The 27,667-nt window shown below is 51.1% G+C and overlaps 1 protein-coding gene across 1 annotated transcript in view; it reads right to left on the bottom strand.

The window, feature by feature from the left end:
* Positions 1-3,827: 3,827 nt before the first annotated feature.
* The window catches only part of ATP13A4 (ATPase 13A4), a 66,948-nt gene continuing 43,108 nt past the window's right edge, over positions 3,828-27,667 (bottom strand). Inside the window, exons 17-30 of the mRNA XM_084638782.1 lie at positions 26,161-26,272; positions 22,437-22,561; positions 20,289-20,452; positions 18,971-19,093; positions 18,529-18,608; positions 17,176-17,218; positions 16,424-16,533; positions 14,986-15,082; positions 13,957-14,029; positions 12,030-12,204; positions 11,028-11,248; positions 9,186-9,274; positions 7,439-7,519; positions 3,828-5,377 (exon numbers count right to left, since the gene is read on the bottom strand). Coding sequence (XP_084494908.1) covers positions 5,156-5,377; positions 7,439-7,519; positions 9,186-9,274; positions 11,028-11,248; positions 12,030-12,204; positions 13,957-14,029; positions 14,986-15,082; positions 16,424-16,533; positions 17,176-17,218; positions 18,529-18,608; positions 18,971-19,093; positions 20,289-20,452; positions 22,437-22,561; positions 26,161-26,272 — 1,715 coding nt within the window. The 3' untranslated portion in view covers positions 3,828-5,155. The remainder of the gene's footprint in view (positions 5,378-7,438; positions 7,520-9,185; positions 9,275-11,027; positions 11,249-12,029; positions 12,205-13,956; positions 14,030-14,985; positions 15,083-16,423; positions 16,534-17,175; positions 17,219-18,528; positions 18,609-18,970; positions 19,094-20,288; positions 20,453-22,436; positions 22,562-26,160; positions 26,273-27,667) is intronic.

Here is a 27,667-nt window from a genome sequence, read left to right as displayed (position 1 = left end):
GGTCCTAACCAACTGCCATCCTTAAACGCCACCCTGCCTCGTTGCAGTGGCAACGACTGACCCGATGGCCTAGCTCAGTTCCAACCGGCTCAGCATTGCTGAACATCCTCACACCACTTTTATTTAGGTGCCCAACTTACTTTTCCTGCCACCCCCACTGCCATTTCAATCAGTTCTTCTTCACATCCCAGCCCCAGCCATTGCACGGTGTTCCCACCTTCACCTGCTCCAGGTACAACTGCCCCATTTCACCACGGGTACAGCCGTGTGTTGGAGGCAGGTAAAGGGATCTCTTCCTTTAGCTGGCGGAGCTGTTGAAGCCCTTTCAGTTTCCTGGGGGTGACGGTTGCTGGATGAATGTCAGTTGTGACAAATTCAGGTGCTATTGCCCAGCCTGTAGCGTTCCTGCAGCTACCTACTCACTTGACGGGGGCGGATACGTTTCTGTACATGAGTTCTTAGGATTTGTTCTTTTGCTTTCTCAGACATTATGGAGCGGCTCTGGCCTCCAGTGAAATGATCCTGGGGTATCTAGGGATGCGATTAGAGGAAAAAGCTACACGAGCCTGCCACCCTAGTGAAACCCGGAACTGTAGGAAATGCTCATAGCAAGATATGAAACCACATGACATTCGACTGGTGTCAGGGTTTGTCACTAACTAGAAACTCACCCCAGCTTTGTAGAAAGATTCATGAACCAATCTGACCCTAGTGTAGGTATATCCTATCCTGACAGAAGAGGTTTTTCCATCGGTGTAAGAACGTCACCTCTGTCAAGGCTCATTCCCCACTCTGGCACTTCGAGTGCAGAAGGTGGGGGCCTGCAAGGACTTTAAAAATTAAAACTGGCCACTCCAGGCTTGTATTAAACTCCCAAGGTTACAGCTTTTCTCTGACCTTGGATTGGTAGATGCTGCCACCACCCGAGTGCAAAACCCCTTTGAGAGAACAGGAAGGTGCCCTTGGGAATTCCTTCCTGTGGGGTACCCTCAAGCTCTTTCATGCCCGCCCTCTAGGGAAGAGCTCGGGGGGGGGGAGGGAGGAAATCAGCTGTTGCCACCAGCTAATTAAGTAACGTGGACAAACCTCTTAAGACACAAAAATCCAATTCTGTTCTGAAGAAAGGTAAATTTTATTAATAAAAAAAGAAGAAAATACATCTGGGAATTTTGCTAGATTTTAAAAAAACAACTACAAGGGGTAAGCGTTAAGAATAGCTCTCTTGAGGTCCAGCTTAAAGGTCACAAGCAAAACAAAAGCACCTGGGGTTAGCACAGAGGAATCCACAAGCCATAAAGAAATAAAAGGGATAAACCTAATCACATCTTCCTAGACATTTTCTGATCTGCTTACATAGCTGGGGTTTTAAATGAGTAGTTTCTAGGTATGATAGTGATGGTTTTTCATACCTGGCCCAAGCTTCTCACAACATAACTGCTTCCTGTCTGCGTCTCCCTGAGAACAACAGTAAGAAAAAAGGGAAGTCTTGTTTCAATTTTAAAAAGTTCTAGCCTTCCATGGGCTCTTTTAGCCAGGTGCCCACTCACTTCCTTTTACCTGTGCATCACAGTGAGACTTTTTAACCCTTTACAGGTAGAGCAATTAGAGAACAGCTACTAAGAGGGATTTTATAGCTATTGGCTGGCTGGGTGTCCATAAAAGGGAGCTACCCTCCGCCCCCTTCATTTATCACCACCTCCCTGAAGGGTGGTAGCTACATTGACAGAAGTCCTCTTCTGTCGACATAGCTGCGTCTACACTGGGGGAGGTTGGCAGCATAACAGTGACAGTCAGGCAATTTTTCCTCACACCCCCTGACCAAGGCACTCTGTCGATAGAACATTTTCAGTGTAGACGTAGGCTGGATGTGAGGACACAGCGAGAGGTCCGAATCAAAGATGACACCCAGGTTCTGGGCCTGAGTGACGGGCCAGGTGGTGGTGGGTGATAAAGGAGGTATCAGGGAGGGTTTAGGGTGTGTGGGGAGATTAGGGGCTGTGGTTTAGCTACGCTGAGCTTGAGCTCAGATATACGTGAGGGGTGTTAGAGCGACAGGCCGAGATTTTAGTCTGGACCGAAGGAGACAGGTGTGGAGAAAAGAGAGAGATCCGGGCACTGTCAGCATAGAGATGGTAGTTAAATTTGTGTTTGCAGGTGTGATTATGCAGTGAGAAGGGGACCCAGGCAGAGCCCTAAGGAATCTCCACAGAGGGTCTGTCTGCACTGGGTTCCAGCTTGAGCAGACCTACCCAAACTAGCTATGATAACAAGCGGAAGGAGCAGTAGGAGAAGAACCAAGATGAGTCAGAATCCTGGAACGCAAGGAAGGACAACATTTCGAGAAGAGCATCAGCAGCAGTGTTCAAGTCGGCTTGCCCGTCAAGGAGGATGAGGATTAAGTACTACTTCTGAGGTTGGGCTAGGAAGAATTCTCAGAACAGACTTTGGTGAGAGTGGTTTCAGGATGTGCCGGGTTGAAAGCCAAACTGGAGAGGGCTATGATGGAGAACACACGCACACTCATGCTCAAGTGTTCCTTTTAGAATGAAAATGGCTTTTCAATGTTTCAGATATATCAGTGTGAAAAATTCCTAGTCTCCTGAAGCGTCACAGAGAATGACAATATGCAGGGTGTGAAACCACATGAATCAGTGAACAAAATCCCTCTTCTGTTGACTATTTTATCAGCTTTGTTGCCCAGCCCAAGAGAGCTGGAGGAGGGGAGCAAGGCTGGGTGGGAACACTTGGGAGCCTGGGAGACCAGCACCTGGTCATTGGAAGCCTGCTGTAGTCCATAGAACGGGATACTTAATTTGCAAATCTCAGCAATTTTATTAGATTTTGGTTTTTTAGAAAATGGAAATCCCAGAAACACGCACTAATCAAGGAGAGACTATCTGGAGTCAATGTTTTAATATCTGGAAAATAGATTTTAATTTGAAAATAAAGTGCAGTCTCATACTACAGCTATATCATTTAAAAGAACAGCAAGAGTAAGAGCATTTGTGAGCATTATTAGAGATGGGCCTGACCCAGATTCCCGATCCAACCTCCAAACACAGAGATGGGGTATGACTCTGCGTTGCCCTAAGGTCCCTTTACGTTACTCTGGCAATGTAAAGAGGTGCTGAAGGCCTCCAATCTCCCCTTGGAGATTCTCATAGACTCATGGGGTCTGTCTATACTGCAATTAGCCACCCGTGGCCGGCCCATGCCAGATGACGCGGGGTCGCGGGGCTCAGACTTAAGTGCAGTGTACACGCTGGGGCTTGGCCTGCAGCCCACGCTCTGGGGCCCTCTCACCTCACAGGGACATGTACACCGCAATAAAACAGCCCCTTAGCCTGAGCGCTGCGAGCCCGAGTCAGCTAGCACGGGCCAGCCGCGGGATTCCACAGGCGTCACTTGACCACTGTATTTGGGGGGGGGCAAAGCACGCAGATGTGCACATTGAAGCCGGTTCCCTTGGCTCACTGGCGCTCTCCCCCCGCCTGCCGTGGTACCCGGGCTGCCGGTGCTGGAGGGGACGGAACAGCTTAACGGGGGGGCCCCAGGTGCTGCTGGCAGCCACTCAGGCACCGGCTGCTGCAGCCATGTCGCCGCTCTGGTGCTGCTGGGGCCACCTCCCTGTTGGGGCTGCTGCTGCCGCCAAGGGGACGCCACCTGATGGGCTCCTGCTTCCACCCCCCCTCCCCTCCCCCTTCCTCTCCCCTCTGTCCTCTCCCCCAGCCCACCCCCCTTCCCCATTGTCTCTTCCCCCCACACCACCCTAACCCCTGCTCTGCCCCCCCACCCCGTGGGCACTCACCATTATACAGGAAACAGGGGGGCACTAGGACCGCTCCACCCCCTCTGCTCCCCACAAGCCGAAATGTGCTGTGGGGGAGGTGCAGCGTGGGAAGGACAGAGCCCCTCTTCTCACCCCCTCCCACCCCCGGCAGGCCGAGCAAAGCAAGCCCTGCAGGGCAGGTTGGCACTCGTAGAAATGGGGTGGGGGGAGTGGTACATGACCCCATGTAAACCCCCCATACCTCGCTTCTGTTTGGGGGGGCAATGCCTCCCCCCGCCTCCTCCAAACTACATCCATGTGGGTTTTTAATTGCAGTGTAGACGTAACCATAGATGTCAAGGCCAGAAGGGAACGTCAGGATTTCATAGGATCCTCTAGGCTGCCTCCTGCACGTTGCAGGCCACAGAACCTCACCCCCCTCCCCACTCCTGTGATAGGCCCCTGACCCTGGCTGAGTTGCGGAAGTCCTCAACGATGTTAAAGATTCTCCGTGTGAGCCGGCTCCCGGGCAGCAGAAAGCTGGTAGAATAGCTCTGCACTGTCCCTGTTGCAGCCTGGCTGGGTGATTCTTGGAGGGGTCTCGGGCTCTGTTGGCTGTCTAAGCCCCCGAGTGGGCCATGTGCAGCTCAGGCAAAAATCGGAGCCGCTGTGAGGCTGCTCTAACATACTGCAGGGGTGAGTCAGGGCCAGAAAAGCTTCCTTTGGTCCCTCCAACTCTGTTCCCACCCTGAGTGCATCTCAGCCTGGGTGGGTCATCGGGTCCCCGGTTTGGGATCTGAGCTTACCGCTCCAGTCTACCACCGTGATGGGCTGAATCCAAACACCCTGAACTGCTGGGGTCCAGATTTCCAACCCCCAAGCTTCCATGACAGCTCAGACCAGGCCAGGACTCAGGGAGACCTTGTGTGGCAGCAGGAGGCCGCAGAAGCTGGGAGCTAGGGAACCAGAGGGTCTGTCTGTGTCCAGCCTCAACAAAGAGCTGAGTTCTGCATGCTCTCTGAGGGGCACTGCGGGCAGGAGCGTTGGCTCTGCTCATTACCAAGATAAGGCCCTGGCCTGCGCCGTGGCTGAGGACTCCTCTGACTTACCCCGGTGCCAGCAGCCACAGCTCGCTGGGGCAGTGCCCGCAACCTGGGCTGCCGGAGGGGGAAACCGTGTACTGGCTCTGTGCCACCAGAGCCGGATTTAGGGCCACGTTATGCTTCTGGTGTGTCACAAAGCGACCCTGGCATGGGGAATGTGGGCCCAGAAGTTCAGCCAGGTGTGGGGATTCGGCCAATCCCAGCTCTAGCCTTACATCTTTCAGGCCTACTCCTTTCATGGCCAGCTGCAGCCTTTTCCTGGGCATCTGCCCTGCCACTTCCTTCAGACCATATCCTCATTGCTTTCAAACACTGGATTCCTGTAAGCTACCCTGTTGTCCTCCACTGGTATCATCCTGGACTCTGAGAAGACGGTTTCGTTCAGAGGAGGCCAGGCTGAGTCCTGCTCCAGCATCCTTTGCAGCCTCTTGTAAAGGCTCTTGGACTGGTACTGGAAGCATTTTTTGAGCAGCATCCAGAGGGCTCTGTTTTCAATGACCGCCTCCTGCAAGAGTAAGGGCCAAGAGTGAACTACTGACAAGACTAGAGCATGGCTTTCCCCCTTCTACCACAGGACAGGCTTGGTACAAGGAGTGGGAAAGCAACTCTCCCACCCTGTCCTGCTGATACACATCACCTCACAAACCCTGGGCTGTCCACTTCAAACCCTCAGCTCTAACGCTCCTGTCGCTAGTTACACCCTAGCAACCCCACTCAAACCACTGGGCCTTCACAGCTCTGAAAATCAGTCCAAGGTACTGAGGGCTTCTGGCAATGTGGTGGATGGTGCTTCACTCCACACTGCCTTATTACTGGAAGGTGAGAGAGGAGTTCATCTCTCGATGTTCATTCAGTCCTGGGTCCCTTGGGGTAGCTGCCAGCAATGGGTGCCAAGCAGGGCCATTGATCCACTAGGATCTGGAGGGGGATCACCAGTGCTGCTCACATGGGCTTCCCAGCATCCACTGCCGGTACACCATTTGGCTACTGTTGACTTGGGATAGAAACGAAGCAGTGACCTAAAGAGTAAAGGTTCCCGTGATCAACACCCTGAACCATCCTCTCTGCACACAGGCAGGTGTATTTCCTTTAACAAACTCTGTGTGGCTCCAAGGAGCTGGGAACTCTTCAATACCCCATAGGTCTAAATTCAAGCTGCAACTCGCCTCCCTTCCCCACCAGCTTCACTGACCTGCTTCATTGCCATGCAGCCAGTGTGTGGGGGGAAAGGAAAGAGGGTCCAGCATGGAAATAAGCCAGAGCCACATTGTCTCTACAGAGGAGGAATCTCATGCTTTCTGCATGCACACAATTAACTTCTGCTGCTGTAAACCAGAAGGGATCGCCAGTCTATGAATAATTCACATAAACAGCTTCCCTGAGAAGCTAAGTTGGGGGGTTTCTGGTCAAAGCCCACTCTGGATGATCACATTCAAACCTATCTAGGTGGCCTCTGCAGTTTCTGCAGGATATGGTGTTCTTCACCGCCTGCCCTACACCGCTCTCTGCAGTGTCTCTGCAGCTCGTGAAGCTGTTGCTGGATGTGTCCATGGTGGGCAAATGGAAAGTTACTCACTAGTAACCAGTAGTTGCTTAAGGACATTGCCCCATGCCTACCTCTGGGCACAAGCCGCCTTCTGGAGGAACCAGCCCGCTGGGGCTGCGTCCCTCCTTGTGGATATGATCAGTCAGGTGTGACTTCTCAATGAGAGCTGCCTCCCTTCCATCCACTAATCTGCAGCATTTGAGTGGAAAACTCTGCAGATGAGGAAGAAAATCCAAACCCTTCTCTGGCCCTGAAAGATGGGCCAGCACCCAGCAGACGCAGTGGTCCCAGTGCCGGCAGCTCATCTCATGGGGAAAGGTGCTGAGGCTGGCATGCAGCAGCCTACTGCCAGGTTTGGACATTTGGATCCCAGTGAGCGCTGCTTTTCTAGATGTTCCCGTGCTTGGTTGAGCCGGGGCAGGGACCTCTGCCATATGGGAGTGATATGCAGAGCTAACACCCTGGGAAAAGCATCCTTCCCCAGAACGCACTGTGGAGTTTTGGGAGCCGGTTGGGCTCCCTCTGCAGAAAGAGCCCTGCCGATAAGCTACTGCAGGGAGGGGAAGAATGAAATTCTTAGCAGCACGGGAGTCCCCCACATCTGGTGCCTGACCTGCCCAGTGCCGGATGCCAGGGATATAGTCCATAATTAGCCAATTGGGCACTGTGGTGCATAGGCCAGGATAGCAGAGGAGGTGGAGGGAGTACACAGTTCCTCTTGACCCCTGTAGTAGTAAATGTGCCCCCCAAGCCCAGGGCTGCTGTCGGCTGTTCCTAGCAGCCCTACCCGCGTGAGACTGTTGTTTATGAACGGGCCCATCTACAGACACAGCATTTGGCACTATGAGCCTGTGTAGCCGCGAATGCCACCTCCAATTCCACCGTGCAACCGAGTCCTTCCTTTCACCCCTTGTAAAAGTGTTTGCCATTCATTCTGCAAGTGACAAGGGAGTGGGGAGTGTCCAGACCCATTCTGCTATCTGGACAATCTTAAAGGTGAAATTAAACACAGGCTCTCACCTCTACAACAAAGGACACAGCAAATGTGACCAGCAGCATTATCACCATGGAGATTCTCCAGAAGGTGGGGGTGCACACGAGCTGGGAGAAAGGGAGATGGAAGCCAGTCAGCAATGTGTGTGCACCTGCAAGCATTTGTGTGAGCTGACATCATCAGAGCACAGCATCCTTGTTTGGCTGGATGTAGTAGCCACTACCTGCTGAGCTGACGGAGGTGAGCTTGCCCTCTAGCATGATGAAACCCTCATAAAGAAGAACTGAAATAGCCTTTAATCTCATGACTCAGCAGAGAAAATAGAGCTGCAGCTTTGCAACAGGAAATCTAATTTCTCTCTTTCTTTTTTAAAGACCAAGAGCGAAAGAGAGGTCATTCCCGCTCCGAATCCAGATCCAAACTTCCCAAAGGTTGGGTGTCTTGGAATCTCTGGTGTTGGCTCAACTCATTTGAGGACTGGAGCCCAGATCCAAAGTATGGATTGGTGCTTTCACCCAGAGTTTGGGTTCCCACGTTTTTCTATTTTTCCTCACCAAAGATTAAGGCTTTATCTATGATGTAAACTAAATTCCTCTCTTCCAAGCAGATTCGAATAAGATTGCTGTCATGACCATTCTTCCCAGAGCCAGTTTTAGTCTGTTACAGCAGCGATGGTGAGAATGTGTTACTGTGGGTATGGAACTACCTGGGATAATGCTTCCTTTAAAGTGCCAGCCAGTGGCTGATTCTGTTAACTGTAGCTGTCCAGTTACAACATACTCTGCTTGCTGGGAGTTGCTCTGGAGGGAGAGGCATTTTCAGCATGGCTGGTTGGTAAGGAGCAGTGAAATCTCAGATCTGTTTCCTGCATGTCCCTATTTCCTGATGCAGTTACTGTAGCCCGGACATTGCTATCTGAACTCAAATGCTGCTTTAGTGCACTGTGGGCTCGGCCATGGTAGACTCTGGACTGTGAGCATGTGCCACACGTTAGACTACTGTTGGGTTTTCACGACTGTGACTCTGGTGTTGGTGCAAGGCGCTTGCCGGCAGCCCCAGGGAATGCCGTCCTCTCTCTGCTTGCAGAGCAGGGCCAGCATGGACGGCAGCCGTGCAAGCTTCCACACCCCACCCCCGCCCCATGCTTTAACACTGACCTGGTGTGGCCACCTCCAGGTGTACCCAGTCCACAAGGACACCGAGTGAGGTGGGTTTGATAATGTAGACACCTCTCCGGTAGGGACTGGACCGAACAATACACATAGGTCTCTATCCAGCTATCAGGTGGTAAGAGTGCCCAGATCCAAGCTGGTTTCAGTCTGGCAATGTAGAGGTGACCGAATGCATATACCCAGAGCCCCAGGAACTGCTCGGTCCTTCTCATCTGACTCAACCCTACTTTAAACTTAGCGTGGCTTCAGACTTACTGGAACACCCAGTGAGACTCTGTGCCTGATGTCAGAGGTGATCCTAGTGCAGACTGTTAATGAAATACCGTATGCAGTGGTGTTGTAACCATGCCAGTCCCAAGGTTTTAGAGGGACAAGGTGGGGGTTGTAATATCTGTTATTGGACCAACTTCTGTTGGTGAGGGAGACAAGCTTTCGACCTCACCTCACCCAGACCTGAGGAAGAGCTCTGCATAAGCTCAAAAGCCTGTCTCTCTCTCACCAATAGAAGCTGGTCCAATAAAGGATATGACCTCACCCATCCGGGGTCTCTAATGAAACACGGGGTTAGAGCACAGAGAACACGTCCTGACATGATACTTACATCCAGCTGTGAGTAGAGACCGTCAGTGTCGGCAAACACAAAGAAGACACAGATGCCCAGCTGTGCTGCTAGCACAAGTACAAATATGTCTAAGGGACAAGAGCAGTCAGGTGAAACAATGTGGCTGTGAGCGTCCTCAGCTGCTCACATGCACTCCTGAGTACCTCCCCCATCATTTACCATGCCATGCCAAACTTCACTGAAAACTGGGAAGAGTTTGGAGCAAAAGGAAAATAAACCCAGTAAAAGAAACCCAGCATTGGTCAGTCAAGGGCACACATGCGAGGCTGAGACAAGCCTTACAAATGTAGGTTTTAAGGCCAGAAGGGACCACTGTGATCTAATCTGACCTCCTGCATCACAGAGGCCAGAGAACCTCACCCAGTGATTCCTGGATCGAGCCCGGTAACTTGTGCTTAGAAAGAAATCTAGGGTGAAATCCTGCTCCTGTTGAAGTCAACGGGAGTTTTGCCATTGACTTTCATGGAACCCAGGACATCACTTCTGATCTTAATTAAAGACTGCAAGTGACAGAGAATCTATCACATCCCTAGGTAAGGTATTCTAGGGGTGAATTACCCTCCCTGTTAAAGTGTGCCCCTTATTTCTAGTCTGAATGAGTCTGTTGTCAGCTTCCAGCCACTGGATCTTGCTTTGCTTTTGTGTGCTGGACTGAGAAGCCCTCTGCTATCAGAAATCTCTTCAGGCAGGTACTTGCAATCACAATCAAGTCACCTCTTAACCATCTTGTGGAGAAATGTGATGCTCACGCCCTTCCCCGCCAGTGCCCCTATCAAAGAGCCAGACATGCAGTCCTTACTCTGGGTTAATTCAACCCTAAAGCAAGAAAAATTCCAAGAGAGTTTTGCCTGATTGGGAACATTAGGACCAGCCCCTCAGAAAGGATTATCAACCCAATGAACACCTCCCATTGCAGTCGTCGGGGCTGGACCCGCTGAGCATTTCCTGGTGGAATCTCACAGAGGTGAGGAAGGGAGAGCTGTGCTGCAAGGCGAAGACCTAGACAGCTTCCTAGGTTTTCTTCATTTCTGACTTCTGGTCGGGCCTTGTGAGCGGCCAGCTGGGGGCTCAGGAGTGCTTTCTCCCAGGTGGGCACCAGAGGCCATCAGAGCGCACTCCCAGACAGAGCCAGGGACTTTCTCTTTTTCAATTTGTCTTTGTGGGGGCCAGGCAGTGAGTTAATAGGCAGTCAGCTCTGGATTCTTATTACTATTCTGGCCCTTGACTGGGTGATGTTCTGGTTTTGGTTTAGTTTTCCTTTCGGATGGGCCCAGACTAAAGCCCTGAATCCTAATCCTCTCAGACACTGGTTTATCAACATGCTTCAGGGAGCACAGGCCTTCTTAGAGATACCCAAAGCAAAGGCTGGTGGGTAGCAGGCACTTTAATTCTGGTTCTTCTCTTTTTGACGTGTGTGTCTGATCCACATTAGCCTTGGAAAGGCCGCCCACCCCACCAGCCAACCAGACACCAAATACCATTTGTTTGTAGTTTGTTTCATACCAGTTCAGGGGAGCTGATAAACAGGCTGCCCTTTTCTAGATTCCTGTCTTACTGAAATGCACCCCAGTCACCAGCTCAGATCCTGAGCATCAAAGATCCACAAAGCCTGGGCCAAATTCTGAGAGGTGCTGAGCTCCAGGAACCATTGTAGCCATGCGTCTCAATCAGTTAGATGCTTTTGAAAAATTGTTGGTCCCCTATTTTTGAAATGTTGGCCAGCAAAGCTGTTGCCAAGGTGTTTCCTAGTGAGCTGGCTTTCTCGGGCTCTGAGCCAGGCCATGCTCTGCCTGTCGCACACAATCAGTGCATTGTACTCACAGTTAGTGTATACGGGCTGCCGGAAAGGCTTTCCCTTGGAGAACACCAGTGCTACCATGAGGCAGTTGATGGTGCTGAGGAGCCAAACTGTGGTGTTTTCATAGCTCTTGTAGCCATTGTCCACCCCCTCTCTGCCATCTGCATGCTCCATCCCGGTGAAGCTGATGGTGGCAGCGGAGGAAGAATTCTCCACATGGCTTTTATTCCCGCTGAGGCAGGCACTGCGAAGGAGGAGGCCTTGTGGTCAGTAATGGCAGCTGGCAAGGCTGTACCAGCCTCCAACTGGGACTCCCAGAGCGTTCTCAGTCACTAATGAATGGGCCTCCGGCAGCTCTGAGAAGGAGGTACCTTTTGTTATCCCGACTTTACAGATGAGGAAGCTGAGGCAGGGAGAGGGGAATTGACCTGCCCAACAGTGACGCAATGGCAGAGGTGGCAGTAGATCCCCAGTCTCCTGACACCCAATGCCTGGGTGCAAACCACTAGACCACACTTGCCCTTCCCAGATCTTTGCCATCAGTTGTAATGGGACCCAGGCGGCATATTGACATTTCCATGGAACCAAACAGGAACCTTGGCAGCAGTAACTACTGCCCAGATACTCTTTCTTTTGCTATTAGAAATTGTACCCAAGTGATCTAGAATTCCTGGACTATGCGTAACACACCAGGGCCAATGACTCGTTCAAGGAAAACCCCAGCCAGTCTCCACCAGCCTCCTCAGTGTGGCTGCCGAAGCAGACGCACGCAGAGTGAGTCTGAGCGCTGTGATGAACGTCATCAGGTGTTCACCCTCCCCTTGCCCCACCTGGCCTAGCAGTACTTGTGCTCTGGGAGCTCACTCTCTGGTCTCTCCTGCTCGACCGTCCTGCTGTGAGTTCAGCAGCAGCTATATTACACATAATCACTCCTCTGGGGCTGGGCCTAGCCCAGTTCCCAAGCTTGTCAATAGCTACATGTACGCCAGCCCCATTGTGTTTGGAGTCCTGAGCACGGGGCTTACCTGTAGATGTTGTGCTGAGTGTACCAGGGCTGCTTCTGGACGGTCACAAAGCCAAAAACCTGCATGCACAGACTGAACAGGATGTTCAGGACCACGGACAGCAGCAAGGGGGGGGAGATCAGCTGGCCCGGAGGCCTGTATGGGACCAGCTTTGGGTAGGCACCGTTCAAACTCACTGATAGAAGAATGGGGTTTTTTTTACTAGTACATCCAAGATACCAGCAGCTTAACACTATATTATCAGCCATTTAGGGTTAATTAACAGCATCTGACATCTGTGAAGTTATTTTGGAAAAATCCCAGGCCTGCTGTTCCCCTCCTGGGCACACTGGGGGCTAGCTTGGCTTCAGGGGAGTTACTCCTGATTTACCCTAGCATCAGGGAGAGGAAAAGCTCAGGGGAATATCCTGATGCCAAGCAGGGGGTTCATAGCAAGGAAGCTCTCATCAGGCACCAAGAGTCATGGCTGGCACTTTTAAAACTGATGTAATCGCGGTCTTTCCCCAGCTCTCTGAACCTCACCACGTGCAGAGCACTGCTGTCTGCCTTCACACACACACAAAGCACTGCAGGCCTAGCCCCCCGTCCTTACTCTCCGTGTTCTTCGAGCTCCCTAGGGATTTACTCTTGTCTGTCTCAAACTTGTCTTTCTCTTTTCCCTTCTCTCTTATCTAGCACTGGTTTCCGCCTTCCACCAGCGGTGCCCAGCTTTCTACTCCACTGCTTCTGACATCTGGCACGTCCTTATTGCACGTCTCTGCCTTAGCTCTCCGAACCATTTTCAACCTTAAACGAAAACCTCTTTCCTGCCTGGCCTCTTTTTTAGATCTGTGCGTCCACAGTGTTAGATCTTATGATGTAAATATGTAATCCTGGTCTTTAAATGTGGAGAGTGCTATGGAGAAAATTCATAGTAAAGCTGTCTTGTTTGTCTACAGTGGCAAGATAGAGCAGAGGAGAGTGTATCCATGAGGCTATTCCTTCCCCCACTTTCCCTTCTAACGTTACACTCACCTCTTTAATGCACAACGGCAATGCGCTGTATGGGCATTCAGTTTATTATATGCTGTATTATGAGTGGCCATCAGCTGCAGACCCATTCTCTCCCATACAGGCTTTTATGGAGCTGACTTGTTACAGCTGTTGCAGTGAATTATAGTGACAAGAGCCAGATCTCGGAACAAGCTGTGAATCCCCAAAGGGGTTCTAAACAAATCTGTTGGGCCACCCAGTGCTGGGTTCTACATGGTCACGCTGGCTGCTTGCACAAAGATTTTACTCTTTGGTCCCAGGGATTTTAACCTGTATCAAGGAGCGAACAAGCTTCTCTGATTGCAGTTGAACTGGGGACTTTGACCTTACCCCACTGGTTATGGCTTACTATCGGGCCCTCCCGCAGTGTACCCCTATGCTCTTTCACTTCCGCATGGCTTCCTCTGTAACTGCTGCCCCTGGGATCTTCCAGCCTTACCTCATGAGTAGAGAAGGCCCTGAGTTTCCTTTCCACCTCAAGTTTCTCTGCACGAGCTGCTGTTGTCTCTCTCCCATAATGACAGGTTCCAGAGTAGCAGCCGTGTTAGTCTGTATTCGCAAAAAGAAAAGGGGTACTTGTGGCACCTTAGAGACTAGTCTCTAAGGTGCCACAAGTACCCCTTTTCTTTTTTCTCTCCCATAAGGAATTCTCCTAGGTACTGAGAGTCACTCCAGATCTGGCTGCCTATCAGCCCAGCCCCGAGGATTTCCCATCTGCTCACAACCCTTTTCTCTTATTGCGCGGTAAGCCCTCTCTGCTGATTTAAATATACTGTATTCACTGCAGGGTAGCTTTCTTTTTCTTTTTCAGTGTGCAGGATTATACACATCCAGGGGGAGGAAATTAGCTGAGATCTATTCTCACACCGACACAAAAGGTGACTATGGAGCTTACTTGTTATACCAATTACAGTGGTAAGAGCCAGATCTTGGAATAGAAATTGGTAATTCCCAAAGGAGTTTAGTTGCTGAAAGGAGAAACAAAAAGAAAACAGAAATCAGACATTTGCCTTAGGGTGGTTTGTTTCATAAACCCACAGTGTTTCCATAGGGCTAATAATCTGCAGTTTGTTCTGAAAGCCTTGGGAATGCTATTCAGCCAGATAATCCGACAAAGGGGGTATTCACCCATGAAAGCTTATGCTCTGATACGTCTGTTAGTCTATAAGGTGCCACAGGACTCTTTGCCGCTTCTACAGATCTAGACTAACACGGCTCCCCCTCTGATGCTAGCCAGATAACGTGCACCATGAGTGACAGTCCTTCCAACAGAGGCACAGTCGCAGAGCTTGCACTAAATACAATCGTTTTGTGCATGGACATTGTGCAGGCTAATGATCCTTCCAGCTCATTCAAAAAAATGAAGAGAGACTGATCTGAAGGGGCAAGTTCTTTTCTTGATACCAGATGATTTCTGAATGCAAATCCCTCCTCACTAAATGGGAAGGCTCCATCCAAAGGCAATTTAGGGCGCCCTGGCATTAATAGCCAATGCACCCTTTTAACAGCTGAAAAGTTTCCCTGTGCTCATCTGCCAAAGTACCTCTCTCCTCTCCTACAGCCCCCCCTCTGCAAGTAATCCCTTAGCCTCTCTTCTCACCCTCCATCTCCTACGCACATGCCTTTGCCTGAGATAGCATGCTGCATCTTTCTTTCTGTGTGTGCATTTGTCCGGCTCTGCTTTGGGCCTGGCCCTTCTCCCTCTGAACTCAGTGGCAAAAGTCGCTCCATTTTACAGATGCGGAGACTGAGGCACAGAGCAGATCAGCAACTTGCCATAGGTCACACAAGGAGTCTGTGGCTCAGCTGGGAGAAGAAACCAGCTCTCCTGGCTGTGTCTTGGCCATTAGACCCTCCTCCCCCTCTACGGGAGCAGTGGCCTGCTTCTGTTCTAACTGACAAACTCCCGGTCCCAGAGCCATACCCAGTAAAGCAGGAGAACACCAAGATACTGGATGGTGCTGTACAGTGCCATGTACTTAAACATGCAGAATGAAGTGACAAGAGCAGCGCGACCTTGCCTGTGGCGGAAGAGAAAAGATTATACTGATTAGAGGATGGCGGGGGGGCGGGGAGTGCAGCTTTCCTCAGTCCTTTGAAAGTCGGGTTGAACAGCAGTGCATGAGTTATGGGATGATGAATTCCTGACAAATTATCGCCTGGGCCTGCACTTCTTAATCAGAATTCGGTAGCAATGAATTCCTTTGCCGCAATGCTGCTCTGCAGCAATAGGAAGTGACCCTGCTACCCCCAACTCATGGGAGCAGTCCTGATGCCGGTCGCCTCAAGACACTGGCTAGCTAATGTTTATAAAGTGCACTGAAAATGTAAAGTGTGCTGGGGGTGCGAAGAGTTCTCAGTAAGGCAACAATACACCAGGGGGCTCTTCCCTGAGCTTTTCAAATCAATGGAGGAACACGGCTGTCTCAGCTGCGTGAAACCAGGGCCCTGGCCTTCCGACAATGAAACCCAGTAGCTCATCAATTTCAAGTGCAAACAAAGCAGAGGAGTGTTCTGGGAGGCAGCAAGCCTATTAGTTAGAGCAGTACCCTAGCAGTCAGGACTCCTGGGTTCTATTCCCAACTTTCCTACTAGCTCACTGTGTTGTGTAGATACAAATCCTGTCTCTTTAAGCTGTGGTGGGTGGGTTGTTGGAAAAGGCTCTAGGCAGAAGCTCTACAATAAAGCAGCAGAGAGAGAAGTGCTAAGGATAACACTGTTTCCCTTATTCTGATAAAGATCCTTGTTCAATGTCGGAAGAAAGTGACTTGTTCTGTGATCCTTGACCTTTGTCACATGATATGTGTAGCCTTGGGCAACTGATTTAGAGCCCAGTCCTGCTTCCCTTTGCTTCAACAGGAGCAGGATCTAGTCCATAACTTCCATACCCTGGTTTTCCAATCAGTACAATGGGGATAATGTTATTTCCCTACCTTGCAGGGCATTGCAAGGCTTCATTATGAGCTTTGAGATCCTCAGGGGATGGCACCGCAAGGTGTTATTTTGTTAGCTGTTTGCACAGTGTGGCAAGGCCCTGTGATGGAGGACACTATAGCAGTGCCCAGATTTAGCACAACAGACACGTGTGTCTCTTTCTATAGCTCCTTCTTCTTCTTCCTAGTTCCCTGGCACTGAACCCATTCTTAGCCACATGCTCCACAGCTGTGGCAGGCCTCCCGCTTCGCGGCTGTGAGGAAATGAATAGTCCTTGTAGTGAAAGCTGTTCTCTTAGACAGGAGCAGTGCAAAGCGCATCCTCAGGGCCATGGAGTTTGATGTATGTTCTGCTGTGAAAGCCCAGCTGTAATGTGGGACAGGAACCAATTTCTCTGCGATAGCAGTGTGCGAAGAGCCTGTGCTCACCTGATCAGCTCGGGCACACACTCTATGTTGGGGGTTCGGGACGTGAAAGGCGAAGCCACCGACGCCTCCTGCTCAGACAATGATATCCCAGCATGGGCCATTTTCAAAGCCTGAAATACACAGCGCTGGTCAGTACCCTCCTGCCGGCAATGCACACTGACTGGCCAGCCAGCCCGCCAATCAACGCCATCCGTGTACTCTACGGGGGCACCGGGAGCCAGCCAGTGTCACCCCAGAAGTGCCCAATACAGGCTGGTGATGGGGCATGGCCAGTCCCTCTGGGAGATGCTCTAACGCATCTCCTTTGTCCCCTCCTATGGCATGTCAGCTGTATCTTCCAGCTGCCTTCCCTGGCATACACCAGGACATAGGAGCGGGAACCAGAGGTGTGGGGGGTGCTGCAGCACCCCTGGGGTCCCAGTTGCTGTCCCCATGCACCCAGGGTCTCAGTTGATGTCCCGCATGCCCCGGGTTCCGGCTGCCAGCCCTGTGTGCCTGGAGTCCTGGCCTCAGCTCATTGGCTTTTAGGGGAGATGGGATTGGTCTCAAAGGCCCTAATTCTGTAACAAGCTCCACCTGTGGATGGCTCTGGTCCCTGGGTGGAACTCACTGAAGGATCATGGCCTAAGTCCGCTGTCCTTAATGCAGCTGCTCTGTGGAGAACTTGCTTCTCCAGGGCTACTAAATCTGGAGTATTTCCCTGGCACTGAAATGCGCTTCTCAAACAATGTTTAAGTTGGGTTTCCACTCACCCCACAGTCATTGGCTCCGTCTCCGCACATGCCCACAAAGTAACTGCAAACCAAACCAAACAGCATTTCAGCACGGGCAAAAGGGAGCCCTGTAGCGAGTGGGGGGGTTAGTTTAATGTTTTGATGGAAAGGGCTGCAAGGACTTGCAGGGCTGGAACCCAGGTCTGCTGGCTCCTGGGTGGCTGTGATGTCTACACCACCTCCTGACAGTGTGGGGACATAAGGAATAGCAGCTGGTAAGCCCTACGGGTTCTACCACTGGATGCCCCACCCACAGAGATCCTGGCTGGTGGAGCCTGCCACATTCCCTGACTGGCCCAGGCACGCTATTTAAGGCCTAGGGAAAACTGCCGGAGGCTGCCTTGGCTACTAGGCAGAGCACTGGCTTGCTGCTGCGAACAGCCTGCGGTGCACTCCTGACACCTTGCTTAGCTCCTGGTCCTGGTGCCCTGCTCCATTCCTGACATCTCGCCCTTCCTAGCTTCCCCTAATCCCACTTTGGCTGGCTCCCTTGGCTAACCCAGTGTGGCTCCTCGACCTTCACGCTGACCTGATCCTACACCGTGCCACCCGCATGGACTGCTGCTTCTGGCCTGGACCGTGTACCCTGAACTCAGACCATGTCCTCTCCAGCCTAGGCCCTGTCCTTGACCCGCCCGCCTCCCATAACTGGGGTCCTGACAGGAGCTACATTAGTGTAAGTTATTCTTTATGTTTCATTGGAAAAGTCCCAGCTGGCAGGCTGGGTGACTGAAATAAGTCATGCCCAGGATTCTGGATTTTGTGTGCTCCTGAACTGGACTCACCTCAGCTGTCTATACTGAAGATTTTCTGAAATTCTCCCAGTTCCTCTAGTGCTGGTGCAGACTGAGCCTAGCTGCTTGTTCCACTGTGTTCTCTAACCCCAAAATAGGTCTTGGTGAGAGAGAGGTGAAAATGCCACCAGCAGCAGCAGAGCTGCAACTCGGGGAGATTTCCCTAAATCTTGTGTGTAGGCGACAAGCTCCTCTTTTTCTTGCCAGTGAAGCAGCAGGACAGACACATGTGAGATGGGTGAGACCACAGGAAAGTCTGAGTGCGGGACATGTTATGTTTTGGGCTGCCCAGCCTGCTACCTGGGACTATAAGGCTATCACAGACCCCCTCAGTGGCTCTTCTTTAATGTGCTTAGGGGAAATATTTTCCAAGCTATATTTTCGTAGGAGACTCAGATTTGGGATTTCCTATCAGGCACACAGTTTCCAGTTCTAATTCCAAGCTGCTGGACAGGAGCTGATGATTCTCATTTGACTCCCTTCCAGCCTGTGAATTAATCCAGCACTCTGAATCTTTGAATGTTCATAAAAAACTTACTCCAACTTTTGAAACTCCTCCACCAGGCTGGATTTCTGACCTGGAGACATTCTAGCAAAAACTGTCCCATTGACCAGGAGCTGAAAGGAGAAAATGATTGAAAATCCTTTAGTGTGCTTTTTCAACTCCACTTGGTTAAGAAGTCCAGCAGTGATGAGTGTGAATAAGGAGCAGCATAAATCCTAAAACTCACTTCACATGGGACTTCTGCAGGATCTGAAAACCGAATGGGCAATGAATGAACCTGCACTGTGCCTCCGCTAAAAAGAAATCAGGGAACAAAGGACTGGCAGGTTGTTTGAGTCACCGGCTTAATCCTAAATATGCAATGGTTCAACTTAACTAGACTGTTGTGAGCAAAACAAGTCAAGAGCACTTCTAAGAATGATCTCCCCAGAATTTACTTGGAGCAGGGCCACAGTGCAAATAGCCCACAACTTACCTTCGGAAGTAAATAGCTGAAATGCTGTGTAATGACCTGGTAGGATTTTCCACTCATGGCAAAATGGTAACTGCTACGTCCAACTTCAGAGCAGAATCTTCCCCCAACTTGAATGTAAGTCTCCTATAAATCAGGCCAGAGTTATTTCCATACGATGGACTTAAAAGATGACCTAGCTGCACTCAAACCCTGGTGCTCTATTGTGTAGAGAGGAAGGATGTCCAGTGGTTAGAACACTAGACTAGGAGGTGGGAGACCTTGGTTCAGATCCCTGCTCCTCTGTGACCTTGGGCCAGTCCCTTAGCCCCTCAGTTCCCCATCTGTATAATGGGGGGATAACAGTTCCTACCTGCCAGGGGTGGTGTGAAGATAAACACATGAAAGATTAGGAGGTGCTCAGATGCTAGGGGAATGGGACCAGGTAAGTAATGTAGATAGATATTGGCTCTTCTCAGGCCACAGCACTTTGGCAGTAAACTGTAGAATTAATAATACCCGATGCGGGACCTAGGATGTTAACAATGCTGCTGAAACTGGATTACAGGCAAGTGGGACCCACTCAGAACTTTGGGGACCTCTCCAAGGACACCTGCAGTCATCTTCTCCCATCCATCTACACCTAGTAACGAGCTCTGTCAAATAGGGATCCACTCCTCCAACAGTCAGTGACTCAGATTAATATTGATCTTTGGCAGGGAAAAAGACACCATCATGGGCACATGTCTCAGTGTCATTGTGTATGTGTTTTCTTACCATAATTACAACTTGTGTACGTAATTTTTTAAAACTGATTTAATCAATGTTTTACTTGCACACACAGGGATTTTCCTCTCTGCTCACCTCTGTTCCACCCCTTCTAGTCAGGGCAAGGCTGTTCCCTGCCGGGCATGCTCACAAAGTCTAAGGGCCAGCTGCACCACACAACATACCATATAAAGACACAGTCTTGAAACAGGTTTCAGCTACCATGCTGCGGTTACCAGTGGGACTGGGACAAACCTTTAACATGGCTCCTGGAAAGCCATTCTCAAGACTAGTCTAGAAGGGTTTGCAAAATCAGCGTTAACAAAGTCACATCCCAGTTCATTAAAATGGCAACACACTGAAATACGAGTAAAGCAATTTAATGATCACTTTCTCTTTAAACACTTTCCCAACACAGCATGTTCTGTAGCACAGATGGGGACTAACAGGCAGTCTCTGATGTCAGGGGTACCAGAGTAACCCCAGCGAGTTACACCAGCATCACTAAGATGGCCTAGATGTCAGTGTACCATTTATTCTCCCATCACCTGAGACCTGCCCATTTAGCACTCACCAGGTTTCTGTAGCCATTCGGTTTGCTTTCTTCCAGTAGCTTCCAGGTGATGGATGCTGAGGGGGAACCTGATAGTTCGTTTGCTTCAACAAGAATCACTTGACTGGTCTGAGAAATCATGCCAGCATTTTTGGCCACAGTAACCGCTGTCTGTATGTTGTCACCTAGAAAAATCAAGTTGGGGGGGGGGGAGGTGTCATCTGCAGTTTTGTCTAATGTGGATTTTAAACCTTGAGGCTGGAGGAAATGTAAACTTTTCCCTGAATTCCATGTGATCTCACAGACTCTCGGTACCAGAGAGATTTCAATGGTTCTTCTGCATGTTTTTATAATACCGTTGCCTTCCATTCACAATGTACCGTTCATCCTAAGGATACCACAGAGCTTTACAATCCCTTTGATATACACAGAGTTCACTTTACCCACTGTCGAAACGCTGGAGTGGAAAATGGCAGTTGTTTAACAGCACAGAAAAATGGTCCACAGCCATTTTGAATGTGAATGAATTTTTCCAGCTCAGGCCTGCCTTTAAAATTAACATTTTATCTGGTCTGGATTGAATCCAGCTGAGAAAATACTAATGGATTCCCTGTCAGAAGGGGACCTATGTACCGGTTCAGCCTGGAAGAAGGTAAAAGAATTAACTGCTGAATTGTTGCTGTAACAGTGACGGAAAATTCCTCAGTTGTCCTGGCACAGCCTTAGAGTAGGCTGGGTACCAAAAAGGGGCAAAAACCAAGAAAGCACAAGCAATGTAACTGTACCATGAGAAAGCTCACTCAGTTTTTCTCCTGCCATCTAGGGTTGCCAACTTTCTAATCGCACAAAACTGAACACCCCTGTCCTGCCCATTCCCCAAGGCCCGGACCCCTGCTTGTTCCACCCCCCCCCACCCCCGTTGCTCGCTCTCCCCCATCCTCACTCACTTTCACAGAGCTGGGGCAGGGGGTTGGGGTGTGGGAGGGGGGGTGAGGCCAGGGATGAGGGGTTTGGGGTACGGGAGAGGGTTCCGGGCTGGGGCAGAGGGGTGGGGTGCAGGGGTGTGAGGCCTCCGGCTGGGGGTACAGGCTCTGGGGTGGGGCTGGGTTTTGGGCGCAGGAAGGGTCTCCAGGCTGGGGGCTGAGGAGTTTGGCATGCGGGAGGGAGGTGAGGGCTTCGGCTGGGGGTGCAGGCTCTGGGGTGGGGCCGGGGATGAAGGGCTTGGGGTGACGGAGGGGGCTTAGGGCTGGGGCAAGGTGTTGGAGGGATTGTGGGGAGTGGGCTCCGGGAAGGAGTTTGGGTGTGGGAGGGGATTCTGGGCTGAGGCAAGGGGTTGGGATGTGGGGTGCGTGTGTGTGTGTGTGCAGGGTCCCAGTGGCACTTACCGTGGCTCCCAGGAAGTGGCCACCAGGTCCCTGCAGCCCCTAGGTAGATGCGCGGCCAGTGAGGCTCCATGCGTTGCCCTTGGCCCCACAGGCATGGCCCCCGCAGCTCCCATTGATCGCGGTTCCACCGCGGGGCACAGGCAGCCTGCGGCACCTCCCTGACCACCCACTGGCCTAGGGGCTGCAGGGACCTGGCGGCCAATTCCGAGAGCTGCGTGGAGCGAGGGCAGGCAGGGAACCTGCCTTAGCCCCAGGCCCCTGCTGTGCCATCGACTGAACTTTTAACGGCCCGGTCGGCACTGCTGACCGGAGACACCAGGGTCCCTTTTCGACCTGGAGTTAAGGTCGAAAACTGGACGCCTGGCAACCCTCCTGCCATCCCCCCACAGCACCCCGCTCTCCCACTTTCATTGCAGGACAAGGGGGACATGGGGGAGGGGAGGCAGAGAAGGGACAGAGTCATTGGCACGTTATGCAGAACCAGAGATGACAGCAAGAGGCCTGATAGCTGGGGGCAGGGAGAGAGATTCTGAGCCTAAGTCAGCCCAGCAGCTGGACTGTGGAGAAAGGGGGCCTGAGGGAGGAGGAAGCCAGGGCTCCATTAGGAGTTCAAGGGGCTGGGATAATTGTCTGAAGGGGCTGGGATGATTTTCAGGGACACACACACTGAGCCGCGACTCTAACACGGCTGCTTCCTGGGATACAATTGACTGAAAGTCACTATTTCTTCTACTCAATGCCAGTGACCAAGCCACAGCATAAAAGAATGTCCCTGTGTAGCTACCTGTGACCATAACGCTCCTGATGCGGGCAGCGCTGAGTTCTTCCAGCACAGGCTTGGTCGCTGCCTTCAGCCGATTTTCCATTATCAGAAGGCCCAGGAACGTCAGGTCAGACTCCACCTCCTCCCTGAGAATGAAGAAGACAGAGACGTGTCTTATTAATCTTTCTGGAATCGCAGTCCTGTTTATGTCAAATCAGCCTATTAGCAACATGAGGCCTATTCCAGTTCAAAATAGCTTTTTCAATTAACTAATTAGCTCTTCCAACACCCTCCTGAAGTATGTCTGTCAGTATTAGTAGATTTCAGAGGAGCAGCCGTGTTAGTCTGTATTTGCAAAAAGAAAAGGAGGACTTGTGCCACCTTAAAGACTAACCCATTTATTTGAGCATAAGCTTTCGTGAGCTACAATGAAGTGAGCTGTAGCTCATGAACGCTTATGCTCAAATAAATTTGTTAGTATTAGTAGAGAAGTTACCTACACCTGGAAGCTTTGCAGATCAGTGACCCTAGCTGGCACTGGTCGTATTTTGAAAGGAGACTGCCCCTTTCTCTCCCTGTTTCTCTCTGTACTTTCCTTGGTCTTGTGGCACCTTAGAGACTAACAAATTTATTTGGGCATAAGCTTTCGTGAGCTAGAACCCCCTTCATCGGATCCATGAAGTAAAAGATACAGGAGCAGGTATAAATACATGAAAGAATGTGGGTTGCTTTACCAAGTGTTAGGTCCAGTGGTGAGCTGGAGCCGGTTGGCACCGGTTTGCTAGAACTGGTTGTTAAATTTAGAAGCCCTTTTAGAACCGGTTGTCCCTCGCGGAACAAATTTAACTGGCCAAATTCTAAATTTAACCGGCCAAAAGTGGCCTTAGGCGCCGACTCCATGGGTGCTCCAGCCCGGAGGTGAGCTGAGGCGGGGGGGCACGAGGAGGGCTGCCCGTGCCGCAGCAGGTAACCCGGGGGGGGGGGGGGCGCAGGGGAACCGCTCCCCACCCCAGCTCATCTCTGCCTCCCTGGCCCTGAGCGGGAAGCCGCCGCCTGCTTCTCAGCCTGCCCCGGCTTCCCGCCGAACAGCTGATTCACGGGGAGCCGGGGTGGGGAGGCAGGGAAGCAGAGCGGGGCGGTGTGTTCAGCGGAGGAGGCTGAGCGGAGGTGAGCTGGGGCCAGGTGCAGGGTGCGGAGCTGCCGATGGGTGCTCTGCACCCACCAAATTTTCCCTGTGGGTGCTCCAGCCCCAGAGCACCCAGGGAGTCGGCGCCTAAGGCGCCATTTTGATGTGATCGGTGGGGGGAGCAGTTGCTCCCCCTGCTCGCCCCCTAGCTACGCTCCCCCGCCCCTAGGAGCCAGAGGGACCTGCCGGATACTTCCTGAGAGCTGCCCCAGGTAAGCACCGCCAGGAGTCCCCACCCCGCCCCACAGCAGGTCCCTCTGGCTCTTAGGGGTGGGGTGGGCACCCAGTATGGTGGCCCACGAGACCCTCCTGCCCGGTTCTGGGGGTAGTCAGGGGACAGGGGTGGATGGGGCAGGGGTCCTGGGGGGGCCGTCAAGAAACGCGGGGGGTTGGATGGGGCAGGAGTCCCAGGGGGTGGGGGTGGGCAACGACCTCCTTGTGGGGTGAGGAGGGAACCGGTTGTTAAGATTTTGGCAGCTCATCACTGGTTAGGTCAATCTAACGACATACATCAATTAACAGCAGGATACCAAGGGAGGAGAAATAACTTTTGAAGTGGCCCATTACAGACAGTTGACAAGAAGGCGTGAGTAACAGTAGGAAGACATTAGTATTGGGGATATTAAGTTGAGGTTTTGTAATGACCTAACCACTCCCAGGCTTTATTCAGGCCTAATCTGATGGTGTCTAGTTTGCAAATTAATTCCAGTTCTGCAGCTTCACGCTGGAGTCTGTTTTTGAAGTTTTTTTGTTGAAGAATTGCCACTTTGAGGTCTGTTATTGAGTGACCAGAGAGATTGAAGTGTTCTCCTACTGGTTTTTGAATGTTATGATTCCTGAAGTCACATTTGTGTCCATTTATTCTTTTGCGCAGAGACTGTCCGGTTTGGCCAATGTACATGGCTGAGGGTCATTGTTGGCACATGATGGCATCTATCACATTGGTAGATGTGCAGGTGAACGAGCCCCGGATGGTGTGGCTCATGTGGTTAGGTACTATGATGGTGTCCCTTGAATAGATATGTGGACAGAGTTGGCACTGGGGTTTGTAGCAGGGTTTGGTCCCTGGGTTCGTGTTTTTGTTGTGTGGTATGTAATTGCTGATGAGTATTTGCTTCAGGTTGGGGGGCTGTCTGTAAGCAAGGACTGGCCTGTCTCCCAAGATCTGTGAGAATGATGGGTCATCCTTCAGGATAGGTTGTAGATCCTTGATGATGCGCTGGAGAGGTTTTAGTTGGGAGCTGTAGGTGACGGCTAGTGGCGTTCTGTTACTTTCTTTGTTGGGCCTGTCTTGTAGTAGGTGACTTCTCAATACCCTTCTGGCTCTGTCAATCTGTTTCTTCACTTCAGCAGGTGGGTATTGCAGTTTTAAGAATCCTTGATAGAGATCCTGTAGGTTTCACAAACTAGTTTGCAAACTAGATACCATCAGATACCATCATATCTCACAGAGACACCAGATGGTATTTACTGAGTTAATAAATAAAAGTATGTTTGTTTGGTAACTACCAGCTCTGCAAATCCAACTTCAGATCGGAAAGTCAGGCTGGCTTCTTTTTGGCTCTCGCATCATCGCTGGCAACAAAGATGCTGGAAGCTAAATTCCACCCTCCATTACACCTCTTCAGCCTCCATGGCTTCAAACTCTGCCCTGACTCACACATGTGCAACGCCCTTGGCTTGCATAGAGTTGTACGAGGACCAGTGAGAGCAGGGTTTGGCCCTGCCTTTGGAACTCAGTTAACAATCATGTTGCTGCAGCACGGAGCCAGAACAGAACCCAGCTCTCTCCCAGATGTGGGCTGGATCCGGGGGGTCGACTGGAGGGAAAGGACCAAAACTTGTTCTTGTCACTCTGGTATGTGGGGTCTGATTCTGCAAATGCTCACTGTGACCAGATCAGCTGAGTCGCAGGTGCCACTTTAAGGGTCACTTTTCAGAGCAGAATTGCACTTTGCAGTTTGACCCACAACTTCACAAAAAAGGCTGCCAGCAATATCCATATGTCACCTATTAGACTAGTAATATTGCCCATAGGACAAAACAGTATTGCGAAATATGTTGCACACCTATAAGTTTGGGTGTTAGGCTGGAGAGCTCAGGTAAATTCCTGCCACAGCCAGCAGAAAAGGTTCCTGCGTCCCTAGACAGGTCCACGATCCTGATTTTAAACGGAGACTCTCAAAGCCTGCCTCCTGAACTCATTCATTGCCTACTCCTTCCACAGCAGCGCTGTCAGCTCAGCCCACAGGGTATGTGTCACTGGAGGGTTAGCCTGGGCTCCTGTGCATGGTTTTGCCCAACCCACCCCATCCACACACACAACCCTCAAGCACATGCTTATTGCACTTTTGACCTTAAGTGTATGGGTTGGGGGATGGGTTAAAGCCTGCTCTGTGCTTTAGTTTGGGCTGGAACCAGGCTACTTTGCACTGAGGATGCAGGCAAGGTCATGTGAGAGTGCAGATAGTCCTCCAAAGCCCTTCCCACAATCTCCCTTCCCCACGGCAGGACAGCTACAGAGCGCAGTAAGTCAGTGGCAGTCTGTCTGTTTCTTACCTTGTTAAGCCAGCTGCCTGCCTCCCTCCCTGCAGAATTTTGTGCGCCAGTCCGATGACCCTGAAGCCCTGTGCTGCATAGAGCTGAAGCTCACTGGCAAAACTGGGTGGCACTGTGCAGGAGAAAAGAGTGACAGTACCCTGAACAAACCACGCCGAATTAAGCTCCCCCTTCCTGAATGAGGGTTAATCCCTTTGGGGCACACTGCATTAGAATGCAGTTGTGTACCTGTTGTTGTGGCATTGTACATTCCTGCTGTAGCTGGGCTGTGTGTGTGTGCAAATGAATGTCCTCTCTCAGCCTTTGAAGCCACCCACCGGGAGAGAAGTACATAGACTAGTTCAAACTGGATTCTCCAGAGACCAACAAAGTGGGATAAAAGCAGGGTTGTGAACTGGGTTGTGAACTGACTTGGGGGTTTCTTCCTGATCCAGCAAACCGACTGGACCCCGGGGCCACGCAGGGCCCCAGTCCTTAGTGGGGATTGGAAGGACTGGGCTTACTGCGGCCTCAGAAGACTGTGCGCTTGTTCTGAACCAAAGCTCTGCCCTTGTAACCACGAAGAAGCCCCAAGGGTGGGGCAATGCCTCGTAAACTTATTAGCATGTGCAGCTTCTCTCACTGTTTTTAATACGTTTTGTCTATGATGCTTTTTGCCTTAAGAATAAAAGCTGGCTGGCTTCGAAAGAGCTGTGTGGTAACGTATATCTGTGCCAATCCCCCTGTGATCCGCCTCTGAAGAGAAAGCAAGCAGATCTGTTTAGGCAGACTCTCTTTGCTGGGAAATACACAGTGCAGGCAGGGAACTGTGCAGCTTTGATGTACCCTGGTCAGGAAGGAAAGAGACGCAGGTCTCCACCCAAGATCAGCAGTAGTTGTGCAGCTGGAAGCCTGAGGGAAATACAGGTGCAGTTGCCCTGAACAGTGACAAGAACAATGTGCTGTCAAGCCTAATCTGCCGTCTTTGGAGAGCTAAAGTGGTCTGGAAGCATGGGGCTGCCTTTGAACAGGAGAGAATTCCATGATCAGAGGGCCGGGGGCACCCCTCCTTCCCCATTTATTAATAAGCCTCGTGACTGATTCAGGACTAGCCTGATGAATTTGACTTGGCATAATAATAGTAACAAAACTTCCCTTTTCTATCACTGTCCATCCAAGGGTCTCAAATTGCTTTATCAATGTTAATAAACTCTCCTCGTGCCTTGCGAGGTAGGTGTGTTGTTCTAGCCATTTTACAGATGGGTAAACAAGGCTCAGAAAGTGTAAGTGACTTGACTAAGGACACAGATCAAGTGAGTGGCTGTGGCTAGATTGGAACCCAGGAGTCTTGTCTTCTAGTCCCCTGCTCTAACCATTAGCTCACGCTGTGAATCATATTGGTCATTTTAGCCAAGAGCAAAAAAAACCGCAATACTACCGCTTGGCTACTGTAGGCCGGAAAATCAAGAGGGTTGTCTTTGAAATATCTGCTGTGGAGGAGGCCACCAATTTGTACTGTCTGTTCATC

This window comes from Lepidochelys olivacea, assembly GCF_965140295.1.
Source record: "Lepidochelys olivacea isolate rLepOli2 genome assembly, chromosome: 9".
In the NCBI taxonomy this organism is placed as follows: Eukaryota; Metazoa; Chordata; order Testudines; family Cheloniidae; genus Lepidochelys; species Lepidochelys olivacea.
Note: the sequence above shows the minus strand (reverse complement) of the source record. Positions and strands in the feature narration are given on the sequence as shown.